At 33.2% G+C, this 23,358-nt stretch overlaps 2 protein-coding genes across 2 annotated transcripts; both read right to left on the bottom strand.

Annotated features, from left to right (window-relative positions):
* Positions 1-6,451: 6,451 nt before the first annotated feature.
* On the bottom strand, positions 6,452-8,958 carry LOC114401943 (ribonuclease 1-like). The gene is made up of 4 exons (XM_028364532.1): positions 8,781-8,958; positions 8,543-8,698; positions 7,257-7,455; positions 6,452-6,779 (listed from the first exon to the last, which is right to left on the bottom strand). Exons 1-4 carry the CDS (start codon positions 8,883-8,885, stop codon positions 6,556-6,558), a joined length of 684 nt encoding a protein of 227 aa, XP_028220333.1. The 5' UTR covers positions 8,886-8,958; the 3' UTR covers positions 6,452-6,555.
* A 10,780-nt stretch (positions 8,959-19,738) lies between these two features.
* On the bottom strand, positions 19,739-22,030 carry LOC114411287 (pentatricopeptide repeat-containing protein At2g02980, chloroplastic). The gene has a single exon (XM_028375014.1). It carries the CDS (start codon positions 21,860-21,862, stop codon positions 20,033-20,035), a length of 1,830 nt encoding a protein of 609 aa, XP_028230815.1. The 5' UTR covers positions 21,863-22,030; the 3' UTR covers positions 19,739-20,032.
* Positions 22,031-23,358: the final 1,328 nt, after the last annotated feature.

Here is a 23,358-nt window from a genome sequence, read left to right as displayed (position 1 = left end):
ATATATATATATATATATATATGCAACTTCTTGTCAGTCCTTATCACATTTTCTTCTTCTCGTAGTTGCAAATTATTGTTTCCATGTTCTAAACTTGATTTCAGATGATATTTTAAATTACGTGTTTTGACATGTCAACATTAATAGAAGTGCCCGACTATTGGTTTGGGAATCGTTCCTCTGATTAAAACGTTTATAATAAAAATTATTAAATGCATGAAAATATAATAATTGGAATCTTTCATTGATTAATGTAAACGGACCACAGAGATCATACTTCGTATTCATAAGACTGTTTATTTATTTCTTATAAGATTTAATTTATAATATTTCTTATATTAATTATTTTTAGATTATAAAATTTTAATTTTAAAAAAAATATTTAAAAATAATTAGAAAAGAAATAAATATTAATTATAAATATAATTTTTCAAAAAGTTATGAATTAAAAACAGATTTATTATAATTAACTAAACTAATTATTTTTTTTTAATTTTGATGAATTAGATAATTTAGTCTTATAAAAAAAGTTACATTGTATCTTAACTCAAATATAAGTAAATTTAACTAATTTTATATATTACTTTTAAAATATTTTTTATTTAATTATAACTATTTAATGACTCTTTATTCATAATAGCAAGTTTTAATTAAAAATATTTTAAGAATAATTTCACTTAAAATTAGTAAAATTAAATAATATCAATTAATTTTTTTAAATAATATAAAATTAATTATTTTTTATTTATATATGAAATGGAAATATATATATATATATATATATATATATATATATATATATATATATATATATATATATATATATATATATATATATATATATATATAGCAACAAAGATGGAGTATCAACTAATTTTAGTTGAAATGATATCAAGTATAGTTGGTTTAATTGATAGACATTGACGTGTTTCAATTGAATGCTTCCGTGTTCATATGCCAGGTAACAACCATGAACCATATGCGTATGTTCCGAGTCTCATGTTAGAAGCTATGGATCCAGATCTAGAAGGAATAACTTGCGAGACACTACAACACAATTTGTTTTCAGCGTTAATTATTTAGTCACAAAAACTGAATAAAGTAATTAACGAATTACAAAACTCATTTTTGAACTATAATTTGTTATTGTAAATGAATATTAGTTTGTAAAAATTTAATGCATGATGGATAAAAGTTAATAAAATAGATTTTTTTTTACTGACTCTTGCTATAATTGCTATAATATTTTATAGAGCATTTTTATTCCCAACGTTCAAAAAGAGTTACATAAATTTCTTTTACTTTAAATGAAGCAATTTTTTCTTTTTAGTGCAACATTCTTTCTCTTGTAACATCTAGAGGGTATTATTGTGATTAGTCAAAAATTTAGGAACCTCGAAATTTTAAATATTTTTTTTTTTAAAAAAAAAAATGACATGAAACAATATCATAAATTAAGATAAGCATTCCAACTAAGTTGACACCTTAAACCCAATCCATCCCCTACCGTCCAGCCTTAAATTTATTGAATTTTTAAATATAATAATATAATGTAGAAGCTATAAACATATCCTTACACAAGAATGAAATATAAGAATGTATTCATCTAATACAATTTATATCATTAGAAGGTTCTGTACAAAACATAAAGAAGATATAATTTATCTATCAATTTTGATGTTGGTGAATAATAGCCCAACCTTGGAATTCATGATCAACAGGGGATTGGGATTGTGTCAAGGGGATCCACTGGCTCATTTTTTGTTCAATATAGTTGTTAAAGGACTTAGTGGGATGATGAGGCAAGTTATTGAAAATAATATTATTCATGCTTCTTGGAGGTTAAACAAAAGGTTGAAGTCAATCTCTTTTAATCTGCAGATGCTACTCTTTTCTTTGGGGAAACTACCTTTGCCAACGTGCTTACCATAAAGAGCATGTTGAGATGTTTTGAACTCATTCCAGGTCTCAAAGTGACTTCCATTAAAGATTTTTAGAAGCATTGGGGGTTGATGGAGAAACCTTGGAGATTTTTGCTACATTGATGAATTGTGAGATAACCAAATTGTCATTTTGTCTACTTTGGCATACCTATTGGAGCTAATCCAAGAAAAGAGGAAACTTGGAAGCCTATTGTGGATAAAGTTGTTAGGAGGTTGAACTCTTGGAAGCATAGATCTATCTCTCGCGGTAATATCTTCTCTTCCTTTGTTCTTCAAGTCTTTTTTAAAATTCCTAGGACTGTGAAAAACAATTAAGAGGTTGCAAAAAAAAAAAATTCTTAAGAGGGGGGAGGGGGATGAGAATAAGAAATTTGTTAGGTTAGTTGGAAAAAAGTTTGTTGGCCCAAGACACATGGGGTTTAGGGGTAAAGAATTTGAGGGCTTTTAATAACGTACTTTTGTGCAAGTGGAGATGGAATCTATTTAACCAAGAGGAAACATTGTGGGTTAAATCTTAAGAGTCAAATCATAGGGTGGAGGGGCTAGTAGATGGAAATGTGTCAAAACAACTCTTCCATTTGGTGGTGAGATTTATGTAATATTTGTGGTGGCCAGACTCTTCTACTTGGTTTGATTCTCGTTGTAAGTGGAAGATTGAGGATAGGGGGAAGACAAGGTTTTGGAAAGATAAATGGGTAAAGGAAGACAATTTAGCACGTTTATACCCTAGGTTATTTGGTCTATCTTTGCAACAACAAGAAACAATTCATAATATGGGAAGGTGGAAAAATGAAGTGTGGTCCCTAGGTTATTTGGTCTATCTTTGCAACAACAAGAAACAATTCATAATATGGGAAGGTGGAAAAATGAAGTGTGGTCAAGGATCTACAATGGAGGAGGCTCAGTTTGATGTGGGAGGAGGCCTTGAAAGAAAATTTAAAACAAAAGTAGGATGCTATAAATTTAAATAGCAATTTGCAAGATGGGTGGTTATGGCTTGATGAAAAAAATGGACAATATTGGATAAATTATGCATATTCGTCCATTAGTGATCTTAGAAAGGGATGTGAAAGTTAAAAAATGTTCTTTGATATATGGTGCCTACAAATTCCTCCAATGTACAATGTTTCATTTGGAGAATCTTGCACAATGGTTTACCTTCTAAGTCAAATTTGGTAAGGAGAGGGGTAACATTACTGACAACTTTTTGCCCCTTGTGTCACTTATAGGATGAATCCAGTGATCATGTGTTGTTTAATTGTATATATATCCATCAGGTTTGGAGCGCTTGCTGTGGATGGCTAGGTAATATTACAACACTGGCAGGCGCAACTCAAATGCACTTCTTGCAACATAGGGGTATCTCGTGTTCTAAGAGAGGGAGATGTGTTAGAATGATTCTGCGGGCTTTGATAATCGCTAAATATACCTTAATTTCACATATAATTTGAGATGATTATCTAAAATTTTGTATACATTGAGTCTTGTTTTACCTTAAGATTAGAGTGAATTGTGAATAATGACACGGGAACTTCAGAATTTAAGTTTTTAGGACTTTTTATGTTTATGTAGAGTTTTTGCATCAATTTAAGTTAGTTGAAGAAACTGAGTCATTCTCACTTAAGCATGGCATGTTGTGCACTTAAGCCAAACAAGCTAAAATCAAAATGAGGAGACACTAAGATGTCTTTCTCAAGCAAGTCATTATGAGTGCTTGAGTGAGAAGAATCACAAAGATAGTGGATGTGGTTGAACTCGCTTAAGCTTGAGCAAGATAAGGTTTAAGCAAGCCAAGTTAGAGAGCAAACTTGGATTCACTAGAGGCCCTCGCTTAAGCCCAAGCCTTAATTAGGGCTTGAGTGAGGTAAATATGATATTTGTTCATGACTGTACGTACATACAAGCATAGTAGCACACACCCACCCACAAAAGATACCAAAGACGAAAAGATAAATTGTGATTCCAATGAGATGGGTGACATCATAGTCAAATGGTTATGGTAAGCATACCTTGGTGTAATGTCTGCAACCCTGTGAACCTTTAGTAACAATTAAAAGCTTGAGATTTGGGTGAAAAAGTTTCTTAAAAACTACATTATCGTCCTAGGGATCACCAAACAATGTCCTTATCCTTCAAAAAGTGGAATCAAAAGATGGCAAAACAAAGCCATCCATCTGCATTAAAATCCCAAAAAAAAAACAAAATCACCATAGTTATCCAAAATTTCAATTGTCAAATCAATATACTCAATAGCTCAATAAACTAATCGAATCATAAAATCAAGATATGCGAATTTGATTCGTGATTTCCTATAGGACGATGCCATGGGGACAGGTGTAGTGGAGGCGGAAAGTGTTGAGTAGATGAGACGCAACATCGAAAATGGTGGTGTGTTGGGGTTTAAGCAGAAGCCAGCAACGCTTGAGCCCTTGCTTCTTCTTTGACTTGCTCAACATGCCACGATCACCATTGCCGTGAATGCGACGATAAAGTATCACCATCTTTGCCATCGTCGTGAATGCGACGCTCACTGACACGACTTTTATTTCCCTGCAACTGCTGCTCAGTGCTCGCTGGGAAGATGATACCCTCTTTTTGGAAGCTTCTAGAAGTTGGTGAGGTACTCCACGCCCGCCATCCTCTCCTTCGTGTCCTTTCGCGCGTGATAGTTACAACGCTTCCCCCATTTATTTCTTTGATTAGATCTGAAGAAGAATGAGCCACCTTCTTCAAGTCGTTGGTTCGTTGGTCGAGTCGAGGTCGACGTCATCATCGATGCATCTCCATCACGACAAAGAAATTTTAGGGTTTCTCTTTGCTGTGAGTTCACTGAGCTACACGCACCCTTCAATTTATAATTGCTGGAAGAGAAATGATACTAGGACGGTTTTACAAAAACCCGTTGTGAAACACAGATTTCTAATACAATTTTTATACAACCGTTTTTGTTGAAGTTATTCATATTACAAAACTGTCACTGCAATTGAATTAAGATAGTTCTTGGAGAACGGTCGTAATTTTGCTATCGTAGAATGCACCTTTTTTAGCAGTGGATGGAAATAAAGTCTATGCATGCATGGAGAGGTTTAGTTACAATGCATATTAACTTTTGGTTTGCATACAGGGAACTAGTATGTGTTGCGATGAATTAATGGAGTGGCTATTAATTGGTATTCTTCAACTGGTTCTGCCAATTTGTGAATGGTTCACACCTTGATTTTGTTACGGGTGGCCCTCACTTGGGATGTGCTGTTTTGCATGGGGCATGTGCTTGGTATCTTAATTTTTGTTGGCAGGTTTTGGAATTGGCATAACAGTGCGTGAGTCAATCCACTAACCATTGGTCTGTTGATGAAAATACATGGTCGTGTATTTCTGGTTTTTTGGTGATGGCTTATTGGTCTTGGTTATGTCATATTAATATGTGTCTTATGTTAATATGGGGAAACCTTGTACCTATAGCACAATTTGTAAATGGCTCTGGCACCCATCGTGTCTTTACATATAAATACAAATATCATTTTGCTGATTAAAAAAATAAAGTAAACTAAAACTAAGTTACATTTTTTGGTACGTATGTGGCTCTACCGTGTGTGTTACATTGAATTTAGTTCAAAGAATAAATAAGAGAGAAATTATTGCTTTTTTAAAGAATTAGCTCATTAAAGTTGGTTGAAAGTGCATAGTTAATAATTTTATGCATATTTGCCCGGGTTAGAAAATTCGTTATAAAAATTACAACCACTTCATTATAATCTAATTTAGTTGTTAAAATGATATCTATCACCTATGAGAAACCTTCACATGTTGATTTAAAGAAAGAGTCATGAGTTCCTATAAGAAGTATTTTTTAGCGATTTTAGCCATTAGATATCGTTTGATACCTTTCAAAAAAAGCCAAGAATTATTTTTTGACGATTTTGAATCACTGCAAAATTGAAAAATAAAAAATGCAACACTCTCAAAAGGTTGTCATGTTATCAATTAACAACAACACTTAACGGAAACTTAAAAATTAACATATCAAGACTGGTCAATATTTTGTTCGGATACTAAAAAAAATTAAGGACACGAGAGTTGAGAGAAGGGAGTAGGTTAAAAAAAACTTGCAGAAATGAATTAATTGAGTGAGTAGGACATCAATTAATTGGGTGACAAATTAGTGGGAATTGATTATTGAGTGCAAAATTTATTAATTAGATGTGAAATGGAAGGAATTAATTTAAAATAGTTTAGAATCAGAATCAAATTAAATGATTAATTATAGGTTATTGTGAATTATATAATCATACAAATTAAATGACGCATTCATCGTAAAATCCGTGACACCTGTAATCACGACAACCTTAACGTGGTCGCAAAACTGCAAACTCAATTTAAAACCTTGGAAAAGATAAAATCAATTGTTAGGACTTATTCCCATTGGTCCTCAGCTGCATATTTTAACTCAACTTGGAAAAAGAATTTGCACTATTGTTGGCTATAATTGTATACACCATTTTGTTGAATTAAGCACTTTCACATGATTACTATGATTGGTTATGAAAATTAAAGGACAACAACACACATTAAAATATCAGTAAATTAACTGGAATAAACATTGTCTTAGAAACTAAAAAGATGGGAACTCAATGTCTGAGCCACATTTGCTCCTGGGGAACACAGGGCACTCCATGAAGTCTGACCCAGAAGTGTTCACACACAAGTAAACTTGGTATAGCTGGCTGTTGCCGGATGAGTCCACATTGCACTCAATGAATGGAGCATACCCAATTCCATTCTTTATAGCCTCTTTGATGTCACTCAAGCTGTAGGATTGCCCATCTGGTTGTATTCCTGGCAACACACAATGCATGTTTCACAATGATTGATTTAGTAAAATCATATTGCATAAATAAATAAATAAGAATCAAACTTAAGTTCTCATACATCTATTTACCACTAACTAGGCCGATTCTAGTGGGTTAAGATGAGTTTAATTTAGTGATTAGAAGTCTAGTAAGATTTGATCACTTCATCACATTATTTTATTTATTAACATGATGAAACAATAAAGTAAATTCTGAATGTATGTGTAAAAAATGTTTTAAACTCTAAATGCTTTAGAGTTTAATAGACATGCATTATAAATATTTATATTAATAGTTTTTTTTTTTTTTTTTTGTCTAGACCATACATGAGAAACAATCTTGTTTTAGTCGTGAATATAACATAACTGTATATTAAGACTCATATCCAAACACACAAGACAATCCAAGATTCCTAGTTAAGTTAAATCAACCCGTGTTAAATTAACAAAGTTTTAATATGTACCTGCATTTGTAAGAGCTTGGAGGAGGTTGGCTTTTTGTCTAAGGTTGAGAGCTGCTTCAAAATAGTCATGCTGCTTAAGGACTGACTCTGAACAAGTGCCATGTTTGTCCCATTCATGGGTCCAGAATGTTATCCCATCGCTGCTTGGGCATGCCAGTGTGGGCCAATTACTTTGCAAACTGCTAGTGAGATCAGAAATCTGTCATCATATATAAAGACAAATTAGTGGCAAATTAATCATCAGAGACAGAATACTTTTCAGGATTAAAATATGTAGTTGAGATTATGATTTGAGGTTTAGAAGTATTTTATTTATTTATTTAGGCTTTCCCTACGTAGCAGTTATGGCATGATTGCATGACCATCTAATTTGAACGTTACGATAAACTTGAAAAAAGTTTCCATAAAGACCCATACAAATAATAGAGGCCTCTAACAATATATAATGTTCTTAAGATATTCTGTTATTTGGTGATTTCCCCCATAGAAAAGGTAGACAGGTTTATCTAGTAAGGGATGGACATCACCTTTTGTTCCTCAATATAAAAATGACATTTAAAAAAAGTTAAAAAATCAGAAAGCGTTTGTCTTTTGAGGGGATGGCAAACAAATTTTGTGACTTTTAAATTGGATACAATCATTATGGAGCCATAAGTCCTCTTGATTCAAATGTAATAAACAAGATAGAAAGCCATAAGTCCTTTTGATTCAAATGTAATAAACAAGATAGAAAAAGGTCCTTCTTGCAACTGACATAATTTATTATTGGATAAAGTGGGAGATATAAGGGGAAAAAGTCCTTCTTGCAACTTACATAATTTATGATTGGATAAAGTGGGAGATATAAGGGGTATTGCATGGTCAAGGGATTAGTCCCCTGTACTATGGATGACTTTTGATTATAGAATTCAGAATTCAACTTTGATCAATATAGTCCACGAATTTTACAAAAAAAAAAAAAAAAAGTGGTTTTTGTCCCTCTTAATAGTGAAAACCGTTTGTGATGATTAAGAACAAAAACCACTGTTTTTCTAAAATAAAGAGACCAAATTGACCAAAGTTAAAGTATCGAGACTATTATCAATATTTATCGAAAATACATGGACTTAAACACATTTTATCCTTTATTATATACATATTAACAAATTATGGACAAGATGCATCATCAATCATTTGATTTGTAAATGAATAAGTTGAGATATGAGAATGGCAAGGTTAATAAAAGGACAATTTTGGAGGCTATACAAGAACAAATGGAAAAATTCAATTGGTGCAGAATGAAGTACCCCAGATGGATTGAAAGGGTTGTTAGGATCACAGTTAGATGGGTATGTGCCATCATTGTAATTAGGCCACAGACCATGAATGCCAAAATCTGCTGCAGGCTTCCCAGTTGTGGGGTAGCAACAACTCTTCTGTGTGTCACAGTATGATCCTGGCCACTGCAAAATGCAAATCGCATTCCAATGAGATAATTATTTTTTATAACACAAAGCATGATCTTTCAATGAAATCATATATTACCTGCTGAACAAAGTAGAAGAAATTGAAGTCCGGTGAAGCACATAGAACCGAGAAAAAGGGTAGCAGCAGCAGAAGCTTAATCAAAATGGATTCCTTCAACTCCATTTTGTCCCCTCTTTTCTTCTCGGGGGGAGGAATTGATGGGATGATTAAGGAGTGTGATTTTTGTGCTTTTAACTTTGAGTGGATGCCACAATTATGGAATGATATAGGGAATAGATGAATTTATAGACAGAAATGGAAGGTTACAAACTAAGGCATGGTATCAGAACAGTATATACTCGTTCTCTTTATGTCTTTTTGTATTAATTAGTCTATGTTATACTTTTTATTTTATAGATTACATGTATCTTCTCCAAGAAACTAATTTGTTTGGACAAGACAAATTCTCCTTCCAATTATTTGATGTAGTTACATATTACATATGTAACACTAGAACTCAAAAACAAACACTGATTCAGATTAGTAACAGCCGTGACAGTTTAATAGTCTATTCTATTGTTTACGTTCCTAACTGCTGCATAATACTTTTTTGTGTGTGTGTATCTGCTGCAGAATACTAGTGACACGACTCACTTTTTTTAAAAAAAATTATTAATTTGATTTATTTTGGGTTTGAAAGTATTTTATTATTTTTTAAAAGATAATGTTACACCCTGTAAAATCATTTTTATAAGAGGATTACTTACCATCGAGATATATGGTCTCATAAAAATAAAATTTCAATCTTTAGATAGAATATGAATCTTTACGGTCAAACGTAAACCATTAACACTTATATTATATAAGAATCTCCATTCTTAAATGTAAAACAATTTTTTACGCGTAATTTTGCTATTATTTAGCATTTAACTTCATTTTAAAAGTTTTGAAATTATTAGTATTTTTAGGTTTCCTTTTACATTAAAGATGATTTTACTGTGAAATCTCAACTTCAATTATTTTTAATTTTTTTTCATTTTAAAATTTCCAATTCACGCCTATATATCATAAAATTATATAACAACGAAAGTAAGTGAATATGAATTTAATTATTTAATTTTAAAATATTTAATTGAAATTGAGAATATTTAAAATTAAATAATTAAATTCATATTTATTGACTTTCATTGTTTATATAATATATGATATATAGGTGTGAATAGGAAATTTTAAAATGAAAAAAAAATAAAAATAATTCATACAATCAATATACAATGGAAAAAAAATGTGTTTTTTTTGCCATAATATCATATTTATACAATGGATATGGCGCCTACACACAATGTTTTTTTTTTTTTTTGAAACATGTTTTGTGTAGGGACAAGGCGGGGCGGGGAAACCGATACCAGGCGGGACTACTTACTGTAACTTCGGTCATGGATTTAATAATACATATTCAATAAAAGCATAAATTTATGATAAGATGGAAAAATAAACTTTAGTTTTAATACATAATTGTATTGGTTATATTTATATATTTTTTTTGTTTAGCAATATATAGTGAAAAGAGAGGTTCGTGTCTCTCAACATATTTGTTAATAAAACATAAATAAAATAAAAAGAAAGAAAGTTAAATAAAGAATAAAAGTGTGCAATTGAGGGGTACATAATTAGTTATGGCATGGGTAACATCAGATTAATTAGTTATCAAGTAGTTGACTTATCATGTATAGTTGAGAGATAAAGATATTTATAGACAAGTGGAAACCTAAAAAGGTTGTTGCCATTATAGATGTTATTAACTGAAAAGAAATAAATTCAAGGAAATTATTATACAAAATCATCTTATCTTTTGTATTCATTTTTATTTTTTGAGTTTGAATAAATTACATTAATCACTTGATAGCTAAGTGTTTACGGGAAAGATAAAATGCAAAGAAGCTAAAGGTTCAAAATGATTTTCGCTGTCTTATTCCTTTCACAAAGTATTATATTTATAGAGTTTTACCGAAGATATTATCCCTTATGTTACAATAGAAAGCTAATTAATGGTGCTTGTCTCCTACGTAGCGACATCTCTAACGGAAAGGCACTAAGTTGGGTCCCTTTTGCTTATACGTAATCTTCTAGATATTTTGGTTTGGTGATAACACGTGCGGGTTTGTTGCATGACTTTGGATCCTCGATGCATGGTGTTGGGTTGATGATGCATGATGTGGTATTGATGAGTCCCTTGTTGCTATCAATACCCTCCCCCTGAAAATAGACCTTGTCCTCAAGGTCGTAAGCAGCTTTCAACTCGGACCATCGTTCTCACGTTGCATCTTCCAGTGGCAAGCTGTGCCATTGCACCAAAGCTTGTTGGATTGGAGGGTCAACAATGTTATCGGTTTTCCAATCCAGAATGTGCAAAGGGTAAACAATAGGGTGGTTGTCGAAGCTGAAGGGTGGAAGTGCTTGGTTTTCCGTCGGAATGGTGTTGTGGTGAGGTTTGAGTAAAGACACATGGAAAACATTATGTATCCTGGAGTTATCTAGCAACTGGAGGCGGTAAACGACGGCGCTGATGCGATCTAGGATTTGGAAAGCGCCGTAGAACTTCTTGGACAGCTTGGAATAGGTTGGTTGGACGGATGTTTGGCGATATGGACGAAGCTTGACATATACCCAGTCGCCCACTGCGAATTGGAGGTCAAGACGATGATTGTCAGCCATGTGTTTCATGTGTCGCCTGGTATTTTTGCAGGCGGCGCTGAAGAGTGGTGTGAATAGCGATCCGCGATGTTAACAATGTATCAACTGCTTCTACGGATGATGCACCTGAAGAGTATAGTGGAAGTGTAGGAGGTAGCTTGCCGAAGGTAACCTCGAATGGGGAAAAACCCGTGCCACTGTGAATGGAAGAATTGTAGGAGTGTTGCAAGAGTTCGACAGGTTTACGAGTCTCATACTTAACCTGTTGGCAAGTGATGCACCGAGCAACGTAACTTCGAATATCTTCTCACATGTGTGGCCAAGAGAAGTGTTGTTGTATATGATGGAGAGTTTTAGTAACACCCATATGGCCCCCGAAGGGTGTTTGGTGGAACTCATCCATGAGCACCTTCGAAAGGTCGTGACCGGCAGGCAACCAAAGCTTGTCCTTGAAGAAAAGCATGTTATGTTTACAGGTGAAGCTTGGATGATTGGTAGGACAAGCCTGGACTTGGTGAAGGAAGTCCTGGTATGCTTGATCCTGCATAAGCGTCTGCTTGAGTTGGTTCCAGACAAGATTATGTGGGACTAAAAGAATGAGAAGGGAGGGTGGGGTTGTCAGAATTTAGGACAAGGCATCTGCAACGACATTCGATGACTCAGGCTTGTAGCGGATGGTGTAGTCGTAACCAAGGAGTTTGGAGAGGTAAATCTGTTGCTCAGGAGTTTGTATGACCTGTGCCATGAGCTCTTTTAAACTCCAGTGGTTCGTCATGATGACAAAAGGATGACCTAAAAGATAGTGGCGCCACTTGTGCACGGCCAAGGTTATGGCGTGAAGCTCTCGGATGTAGGTAGAGGCTTTCTGTAGGCGCAGGCATAGTTGTTTACTGAAGAAAGCTATGGGTCATGATTGTTGGAGTAAGACGACTTCGATAGTTGTGCCGGAGGCGTCCATCTCCAATGTGAAGGGCACCGTAAAGTCCGACGTAGCTAAATTGGTGCTTGAGTCATCAAATACTTCAATTGTTGGAAAGTTGCTTGTGCCTCGGGGCTCCACGAGAACTTATCCTTACATAATAGTATCGTTAATGGCACGGCGGTGGTGGCATAGTTCTTGATGAATTTCCGATAGAAGCCAGTAAGGACAAGGAAACTTTGGAGATCAAAGGTAGACATTGGTATAGGCCACTGTGTCATTGCCTGGATCTTCTCTGAGTCAGGTGCCACACCCTGCGGTGATATGATATGTCCGAGATAGTTCAAACATTGTTCCGTGATGATGCATTTGGAACGGCGAAGGAAGAACGAATCCTTTAGAAGTGTGGAAAAGACTGCTTCCAAGTGGTCCAGGTGAGTGGGGAAGGAGGAGCTGTAAACAAGGATATCGTCGAAGAAGACAGCTACAAACTTCTGGAGGAATGATCTGAGAAGGTCATTCATGGTTGCCTGAAAAGTGGAGGGGGCATTGGACAAGCCGAAAGGCATTACCATGAACTCATAGTGGCCTTGATGAGTGCAGAAAGCTGTTTTTGGTATATCCTCGTCGTGCATGCGAATATGGTGGAACCCTTGCCAGAGATCCAGCTTGGAGAACCATGAGGCATGACTGATCTCGTCCAGTAACTCATTGATCATTGGCATGGGGAAATGATCTTTGATGGTGACGGCGTTGAGGGCTCGGTAGTTGACACAACATCTCCAGTTGTCGTCCTTCTTCTTGATGAGTAACACCGGCGAGGAAAATGGGTTGTGGCTGGGTCTGATCATGTCGGCTTCTAACATCGTAGTCACCTGGCGTTCGAGCTCATTCTTCTAGGAGTATGGGCAGCGATAAGGCTTGACGTTCACGGGGTTCGTGTTTAGCAAAAGATGAATGCGATGAGTGATGTTGCGGGGAGGTGGGAGCTGGTGTGGTTCTTGGAAAATGGCTTCGTAACGACGAAGAAGATGAGCCAGGGCTGGGTGGGAAGAGGAAGTGGGTGGGGTTGTAACGGGATTGGCAGGGTGGGCCGGGTCGGGAATATGGGTTAAGTGATATAAAGCGGATATACCATGGGTTTGGGAGAACCGCTTTTGTTGTTGGGCCGAAGCCAAACTCGGGCACAAAGGAATGTCAGCATGCAGGGAAATGGGTTGCTTCAAGTAATTGAAGCTCATAGTCAATGAGGCATAGTCAGTGGTGACCGGTCCAAGAAGCTTGAACCACTGTACTCCCAGGACGATGTCCGCGCCACCGATGGGCAACTGATATAGGTCAACCGAGAAGGAGTGGCCCTGGATGAGAATAGGGACTAAAGGGCATTTGGTATCGCAGTCAATAGTGATGTTTTTGCCGATCATGACACGCATTGTGGCGGTGGGAACTTGATCGAGGTGCAGGAAAACGGCGAGTCTGGCCTGAATGAAATTATGCGTGCTGCCGCCGTCAACAAGAATCATGACTTGGTGGCGAGCTATAGTGCCATAGATGCGGAACATTTTGGGTGTCGGCATGCCAGTTAACGCATTAAGGCTAATCTGTGGGACGTTGAGCTGGTCCTGATGGTGGAAAGGTTCACTGACGACACCTGGTGAGGGTGGGGCTGAAGTATCAAAGCTATCAGCGTCATCATCAGCAATGAGAAAGTGAAGGCGGGGACGGCATCGGTGACCGACAACCCACTTCTCATCGCAGTGGTAACATAAGCCTTTGTAGCATCGTGTGGCTAGCTCCGCCGCCGAGAGGCATTTGACCAAAGGACGGGCTGTGGACGGTGGGAGTGGAGAGATGGGAGGGGAAGCTGGTGGACGACCATGGCGTCGTCGGTCATGAAGCTTTTCCTCCTGGAGCTTGGCAAGCGCAACAACCTGTGGCAGGGATAGTGGCTGAAGTGCCTGTACTTCCCGTCGCAACTCTGGGTATAATCCTGAAACAAAACAGCTCAGCAACGCTGGCGGTGGCGGGGTGAGGCCCACGATGCGGTTGGCTAGACGTTCAAACTCCGTGAGGTAATCATTCACGGAACCTTGTTATTGAAGCTTGAAAAGAGCTCCATGTGGATCATCATAAAATGTTGGAGCAAAACGCGACTCCAGTGCTTGTAACAGTGTCAGCCAAGACAAGATGAACCTATTACGGGTCATCCATTGGTACCATGAGAGTGCTGGGCCATCCATATAGAACGAAGCCATGGTGATGCGCACATGATCAGGGAGGCCTTGGTAATCAAAGAATTGGCAGATTTTGAAAATCCAACCGATAGGGTCCTGGCCGTCGAAGTGCGGGACGTCGAGCTTCATATGAGGCTTGGTGGGGTGGGTGGATGGGGTGAAGGTGTTCGGAGGTGGCTGTGTAGGGGACGAAGGGTTGACGGTGATCGCCACAAGGTGCTCGAGCATGGAATCCATTTTGGCGTTCATGGAGGATTGTGTTTGGACAAGGGCAACGTGGTTTTGGGTGAGAGTGGCCTGGCCCTGGGTCAAGGTGGCTTAGATCTGGGTTAGCCGGGCGACAACTTCCTCAAGACATTCGAGCGTGGTCTGCCTGGTGTTGTGCTTAGGTATGGTGGCCGGCGGAAGAGGTAGGTCGGACCAATTGATAGCTAAGTGTTTACGGGAAAGATAAAATGCAAAGAAGCTAAAGGTTCAAAATGATTTTCGCTGCCTTATTCCTTTCACGAAGTATTATATTTATAGAGTTTTACAGAAGATATTATCCCTTCTGCTATAACAGAAAGCTAATTAATTTGGTGCTTGCCTCCTACGCAGCGACATCTCTAACGGAAAGGTACTGAGCAGGGTCCCTTTTGCTTATACGTAACCTTCTAGATATTTTGGTTTGGTGATAACACGTGCGGGTTTTTTGCATGGCTTTGGAACCTCGATGCATGGTGTTGGGTTGATGATGCATGATGTGGTATTGATGGGTCCCTTGTTGCTATCATCACTCCTGAGGTTTTGTAAAAGTACACAAACATTCTACCTTTTTAACATTTGCAAGAATCTCTTTCATCTGTAATATTTTTTTTTTTTTTACAAAATTAAGGAAGTTTTGTGTAATATATAAAAGGTGTCGTCAATCAATTAAGGGACGTGTTAGTGTAGGAATAGATAAAATAAGAAAAATTTGTGTAATTTCATAAAAAGTCATTGTAGTTAGTATAATTTATTCTTATTTTTTAATTGTAATCAATAACTTCAAATGTTAACAAATAATTTTTTAAATTAATGTTAGCAATTTATTTTCTATGAAACGAAAGATTGACCATTAAAATTTAAAATATTTTTTATTTTTTAGAGTTAAAGATCACATGTGTCTTCCAACCATTAGGTGGAAAACAAACTAATTCAAATTACATATAAAACATTTCCTACATATGAACGTAACATATACTTACCCAAATACATCAATCCTATGGGTTAAATGTTTTTCATTACTAATACTATATATTTAAGTTACACATAAATGTGAGTACATTTATAAAGACATTTATTTTGAAACAACATTTATTTAAATTAAAAAGATATAACATGTGAATATAGAATTATTTAAATATATATGAAAATTAATAGTATGTTAGTTAAATATTTATATACATATTTACTGATATATATATATATATATATATATATATATATATATATATATATATTTATATAAAGTAAAAGAATCATTTAAAAATATATTAAAATGATAATAATTTTTTTAAAAATAAATTATAATCTTAATCTCGTGCATTGTACGAGTTATTATACTAGTTATATAAAAGAAAGTTGTTGAATAAGACTGTCAATACACATGCCACGTGCTCATAAAAGAATGTCCGCCTTTTTTTATTCAAAATTTAACTCACGTGAATTTATTTATTTTAAACAAATTTTAAACAATGAAAGTCAGTAAATATGAATTTAAATATTTAATTTTAAATATTATCAATTTCAACTAATCTTTTATAACATCTTAAAATTAAAATGAATACAATATTGTACCGATTTTTAATCGTTTAAGTGTGTTATTAAATTTACATTTTTTTCATTCATTTGCTTAATTTTGTTTCAATATTTCTTTTACAAAAAGTTAATGATCTCCATAAAAATTATTATAATAGAATAATGTATGAGTTGTTTTTGATAAAAATAATTTAATTATTATTGTCATTTGGGTTTTGTTACGTACTTCGTTTATCTATAGAAGCTTATTTGTCTTCAAGAGAGTAATATTGTAAAAAAAATAATTGTATGGTTGAATTGAAAATTAATTAAATTCAATTATTTTCTATTTTTATAGCTCTTCTTTTATTTTTATTAATAAATAGTTCTGTATTATAAACATTTGAAATGATTTTAATTCTTGTAATGATATGAAAATTAATAAAATTGTTAATATAATAAAAAAAATTCTTCCTCCAGATCATATATTATATAAAAGATAGTTGTTGAGTGAGAGTATCCGTGCTAGTTAAAGGATGTCCACCTTTTTTTTTCATTCCAAATTTAACTCACACTAATTTATTTATTTTAAACAATGAAAGTCAGTAAATATGGATTTAATTATTTAAATATTCTCAATTTCAATTAAATCTTTTATGACATCTTCAAATTAACATGGGTATAATATTGTATCGACTTTTAATCGTTTGAGTATGTGTTATTAAATTTACATTTTTTCATTCATTTTCTTAATTTTGTTTCAATATTTATTTTGCAAAAAAAAATAATGATCTCCACAAAAAATTATAATGAAATAATGTATGAGATTTTTTATAAAAAAATAATTTTATTATTATTTTCATTTAGGTTTTATTACGTAGTTTCATTTTTTTTAACACAAGCTTCTTTGTCTTGAAGAGAATATTTTCTATTTTTATAGCTCTTCTTCTATTTTTATTAATAAATAAGTTCTATATTATGGACATTTGAATTGATTTTAATAATATGAAAATTAATAAAATTGTTAGTATAGCTTTTATATAATAATAAAAAAACTTCCAAATTTACCCGTGCATCACACGATAGTTAAATTTAAAAACTCGTTCTTAAATTACATGAAGTCATAGTCAAATTATACTATATTTTCTTATAAAGTCGTGTATTTTTCTTATATATGACATTTACTATAAATTTATACGGTAAATCAATTCAAATTCAAATTAATTTATTTCTTAATTAGTTATTCAAATAAGGAGATTTTGACTTTCCATAACTTCATATTAATATTTAAATTTCTTTCATAAACATTAAATATAACAGAATATTTGTAATTCATTTTAAAACAAAATTGTATTTAATTTTTATAGAAATTTTTTTTGTTAATTAGAATAATATTTTAGATCATATATATATATATATATATATATATATTATTTATTATCTTTAAAATTACTATATATCAATTAATTTAACTTGCATATTATTGTTCAATTTTTTTTTTTTAACATTTCGACAATATACTCATAGAGATGTCAAAAGGGATTGACTCAACTCTATCATCAATAAATCCTTAAAAAATCATTAAGGTCGGCTTAGTAAATTATAAAGGTTTGAATATTATCTATGAAATCTTAGGTTTTATCCTTATTGCTACTATTAAAAAAAAAAGAGTTGATGGTAATATATGGACAATGTAAAATAATTTTATACTATGATTTAATCATATATCATAATTGATATGATTTTTAAGATAATTTTATAAAAGTTAACAACCTTATCATAAATGGTAATGTTGAAGGCAACCTACACAATAAATTGATGATTAAATTTCTTTTTTTCCACTAATTTATTTTTTATGTTTGATTTGATTATTTATCTTTTTTTAGGTTCAATTTGGCGTTTTTTTTTCCAAACTACACCTTGTCTCTTCTATCTTCTCTCAAAATACACTATTTTTTCAAAAAATTCCCAAATTGCACCACTTTGATGCAAATCTAAGGAACCGTATAGTGATTTTTTTAATTATTAAAATAATATAAATATTATATTATATAAATATATTTTTAATTGGTTTTAAAAATACTTCTTTATTAAAATAATTTTTATAAATTTTTTATAAATTTTTTAAGAGATATATACAGATAAAGAAAAATATAAAAATTGGAGAAAATTATAGTATAATTTTTTAGTTACGATGTATGTATTTTTTTGTTAAATTTATGTGTGGTTGATGATTTTGTTTTGATATGGTCATTAATTAAAAAAAATGAGAAAATTAGTTAGTAGTATTAAAATAAATTAAAAAACACATTGAAAAAATAATTGATACATCTTTCTTATATAACAGACATAAAATTTAAAAGTGTGGTAACTAAGATGATAGCCAATATAAATATTATATTATATAAATATATTTTTAATTAGTTTTAAAAATATTTTTTATAATTTTTTTTATAAATTTTTTAAGATATATATACAGATAAAGAAAAATGTAAAAATTGGAGAAAATTATAGCATAATTTTTTAGTTACAATATATGTAATTTTTTTTGTTAAATTTATGTGTAGTTGATGTTTTTGTTTTATCATGTTTGTTAATTAAAAATGAGAAAATTAGTTAGTAATATTAAAAAAAATTAAAAAATATAGTGAAAAAATAATTTATGCATCTTTCTTATATAATAGACATCAATTTTATGTCTATTGTATAAGAAAGATGTATTAATTATTTTTTCAAAGTATTTTTTAATTTTTTTAATACTACTAATTAATTTTTTCATTTTTTAATTAACGAACATAACAAAACAAAAACATCAAACCCACATAAATTTAACAAAAAAAATACATACATCGTAACTAAAAAATTATACTATAATTTTCTCCAATTTTTACATTTTTCTTTATTTGTATATATATCTTAAAAAATTTATAAAAAATTATAAAAATTATTTTAATAAAAAATTAATTTTAAAACTAATTAAAAATATATTTATATAATATAATATTTATATTATTTTAATAATTTAAAAAAAAACAATATACGATTCCTTAGATTTGCATTAAAGTGGTGCAATTTGAGAATTTTTTGAAAAAATAGTGTATTTTGAGAAAAGATAGAAGAGAAAAGGTGTAATTTTTTGAATTCAATTTGATTATCTAATACGGTCTAAATTTGATCCTACTATCTAAATGAATATTTTATAATGGGTTTAAACCGTCACTAAGTGATTTAAAATAATTATAAAATATAATTTCTTAACATCGTTAGTCCAATCTGAACGACAGAATCAATTTAAAAAATTGAGGACTACATTCAATAAAAAAAATTAAAGAATCAATTTGAACCTAAAAAATAAATTAAAGGAAGAATAAACTAATTTAACCTAAATCGAATTACTTACTGCTTAAATTTCAGATCCATCAGAATATATCTACTATCACAAGGTTCAATATGCCTTTTTATTTATTTATTTACGACAACAAACTTTCTTGTCAAAAAATACAGACAATATGAACAAATTACATTACATGAAAATGAAAATGAACCTGAACCTTAGAAGTTAATAATTTGTACAAACATGTATTATGTAACTCTGGTCACTTATCGAATTTGCCAATCATGACCATGACCCATTCCCAACATTTCAGGAACAAGCCTTTTGTGAAATAAATAGACCAGCTCTTTAAAATTTTAATAAAAAATAAAAATTGACTCAACAAATTTCACTACCAGTAATCCCCACAGGAGCATTTCCCATCTTTGAAATGATGAAACCGCTGGACATCTCTTAGAATAATTTGCCTACCAAAGATCAATGATATAAATTTAGCAGCATTATGGCAATCCACACAGACTCTAAGGTTCTTTACCACACGAATTGTTGTTCCAGGAGGAGTATTCAGAAGACCATAAGTAATGGCCAATTTCTCACTGTGATATCTGAGAACAATTTCTTTCTCTTCATCCTCTATGTCTGCATAAAAGACCAAAGATGTGTCAGGCACATACCCAGCCAGCTTCAATTCTTTTACCAACTCATCAAGTGCATGGTGCAATATGGTCGAAGTGGAATGAACTCCATCCCCGGAGAAGAATTCATGCACAACATTGTTGACCTCTATTGAGCTACAGCCAGGGACTTTTAGTGCTCCTTTGTCTACCATCATTTTCCTCAAGTGATTCACATCATCCCATCTTCCATTTCTTGCACACAAGTTTGACAAAATGACATAATCGCCGCCATGGGAATCATCCAGCTCAAAGATTCTCTGAATTACTAGCTTTGCCATTTCAACATTGCCATGACTGCTACAAGAAGATAGCAATGTCCGCCACAGAATTGGTGTCGGCTTGATCGGCAGCTCATCTATGAACTTACAGGCTTCTTCCAAGCGTCCAGCTCGACCAAGCAAATCAATCATACATCCATAATGTTTGATACTCGGAACAATCCCATACTCATGAGTCATACTATGGAAGTACTCATAACCTTCCTCCACCAATCCAGTGTGACTGCACGCGTACAATATACCCAAAAACGTTATCTCATCAGGCTGCACTTTCGCCTTCTTCATTTCCCTCAACATTGATATGGCTTGGGAGCCATGCCCATGTGTTGCATAAGCAACAATCATCGCCGACCACGCCTGCGTGTCTCTCCTAGGCATGTCCTTGAACACAGAAACTGCATCATCCAAACTCCCACATTTCGCATACATATCAATAAGTGCAGTGTTCACCTTAACATACTGATCAAACCCATTCTTCTTGACATACTCATGGATCCACCTCCCCAAGTCCAATGCCCCGAGCAAAGCGCACGATGAAAGCGCAACGAGCATGGTGACATCAGTTGGCTTGAGGCCACTCTCCTGCAACTCTCTGAACAGAGCCAAGGCCTCATTGGGGCGGCTGTTCCGCGCACAGCTCGTGATGATCGCATTATACGCGACAACACACGGTTCACCAATCTTGTCAAAGACCCTCCTAGCAGCATCCACGTCGTTGCAGGCAGTGTACATGTTAATGAGAGTCGGGCACACATACATGTTATCACCGACCCCTAGTTTAACAGCAAGGCAATGCAGCTGTTTACCTTCTTCAAGTGCCTTGAGCCTTGCACAGGCCTTGAGAAGAGAGGAGAAAGTGTAGTCATCCGGAAGGAGGCCAGAGCATAACACCTGAGAACACAGAAGAATTGCTCTAAGTGGGTCATCAAAGCGCGCATACCCGCGTGCCATGGTGTTGAAAAGAACAATATCTGGTTGGGGAATTTTGTCGAACATGCGGTGGGCGTGGTCCATGGAGGCGATTGTGGGGTTTGAAGTGCAGAAATTTATGAGCTTTGTGAGGACGGTGGGGTTGTTTTGGTGGGTTTTGATGGTGTAGGCTTGGATTTGCTTGAGCTCTCTGAGAGAGGTGCATTTGGGTATGAGAGAAAGTATGGAAGATGAAGGTGGTTCAAGTGCAGCTGTATTGGGTTCGTGTCTTGGGGCTTCTGTGTTGAGTTTTGTGAGAGAATGTGAGACGCATTGGAGAATGGGTGTTGTTGCCATTGTTGTGACTTTAATTGCTTACCATAAACTGTGTCTGAAACAGAGGTCGAGAGAAAAAAAAAAAAAAAACAAATGGATAGAGTTACGGGTGGTTCCCTTCTACTGCTTGAGCAATTTTTCTTTTTTGGTTTAAATGTTTAATACCTCTTTTTGTCCTATTTTCTTCTTAATCCCGTTGCAGTAGAAAATGTTCCCTTCTACGCATTGTCACTGGATGTCCAATTAGTTTGTTTTAATATTTAATTTTATAATTTAATTTAAAATTATGTGATTTGTAAGGAACAATACGAAAAGAACAGAACCAAAAAGAAAGGAACACAGGAGAAGTCAGATCCATTATAATATCAAATAAATCTTTAAGTTGTGGAATCTAGATAAATGGAATCCTAATAAAAGATAGTGTATAAATATCTTACTCCTTCAATCCACTTAATCACTTTTTATTAAAGATAAAATTGTGATTAAGTGACTCAAACCTTAATGATGTCATGTGAAAGTTAAAATAAATTCATAATTTAAATTTTCAACCGATCAAAGTTTTTTAATTTTTTCTTTATTATTGTTTAGTCTCTACTGTCAAGTAATATATTTAATTAATGTATAATAACAACATTGATAGTTCAATGACTTAATATATCAGGAGTCTAACATAGTATTTATGTGTAATTTTTTACTAAATTGTGTTTTTAATTCCTCATCTATTCATAACATAATAGTTTATGACATCAAATTAATTGGTGAAAAATTAACGACACAATTTATAAACGTAATTTGTGATGTCTTACTAAATCATTTAGGCTTGAAATTATTTTTGACAGATTCAAGTTTAAATTTTTGTTATATGATTTTTTGGAGTCTCATCCAATGCACACTCGTCTTACCCATATAATCCTACTTTATACATGTAAAATGAGTTTCTACTAACAAATTAGTCATTAATGTTGATAGTTAAAAAAATTCAGGCAACATGTGTATTGAATTAAGAGGCTATTGGAATGACATTAGTTGCTTGTGGTTTTGAATATTTATCATTAATATTTCAGTGCATTAAATAAATGATTAAGTGAAGGGGAAAAAATCATTACTAGCTAATTTTGTGTAAGAAAAAAATCATAATTAGAAATTTTTAAAGCACTTTTTTTATCATTTTAAAGAATATTGGTTAAGGAAGTGGAGGAGGGAGTGGGGGCCTACAAGGGCCATGGTCCCACGGATTTTAAACTTTTGTGATATTATATATAAAATTACTTTTTTGGCCCCTCTTCTTAATTCCCTAAGTTTTCTTTAATAATTTTTTATTAACATATTTTATTCAAAAGTGGAATTTTTCTTCATTTTCTACTTTCTTCTATTTGAAAATTATATTTAGTTTTTCATACATATTTTTAGCTTTTCGTAAAATTGTAAGTTTTTCTTATTGTTGTTTTTCCTACTTTATGTCATGAGTTTCTTTTATTATGTTTCTAACATTTTTCATCTTGCATTTTTTTTATCCT

Source organism: Glycine soja, chromosome 1, assembly GCF_004193775.1.
Source record: "Glycine soja cultivar W05 chromosome 1, ASM419377v2, whole genome shotgun sequence".
NCBI lineage: Eukaryota > Viridiplantae > Streptophyta > Magnoliopsida > Fabales > Fabaceae > Glycine > Glycine soja.
This window is presented reverse-complemented; position numbering and strand designations above follow the sequence as displayed.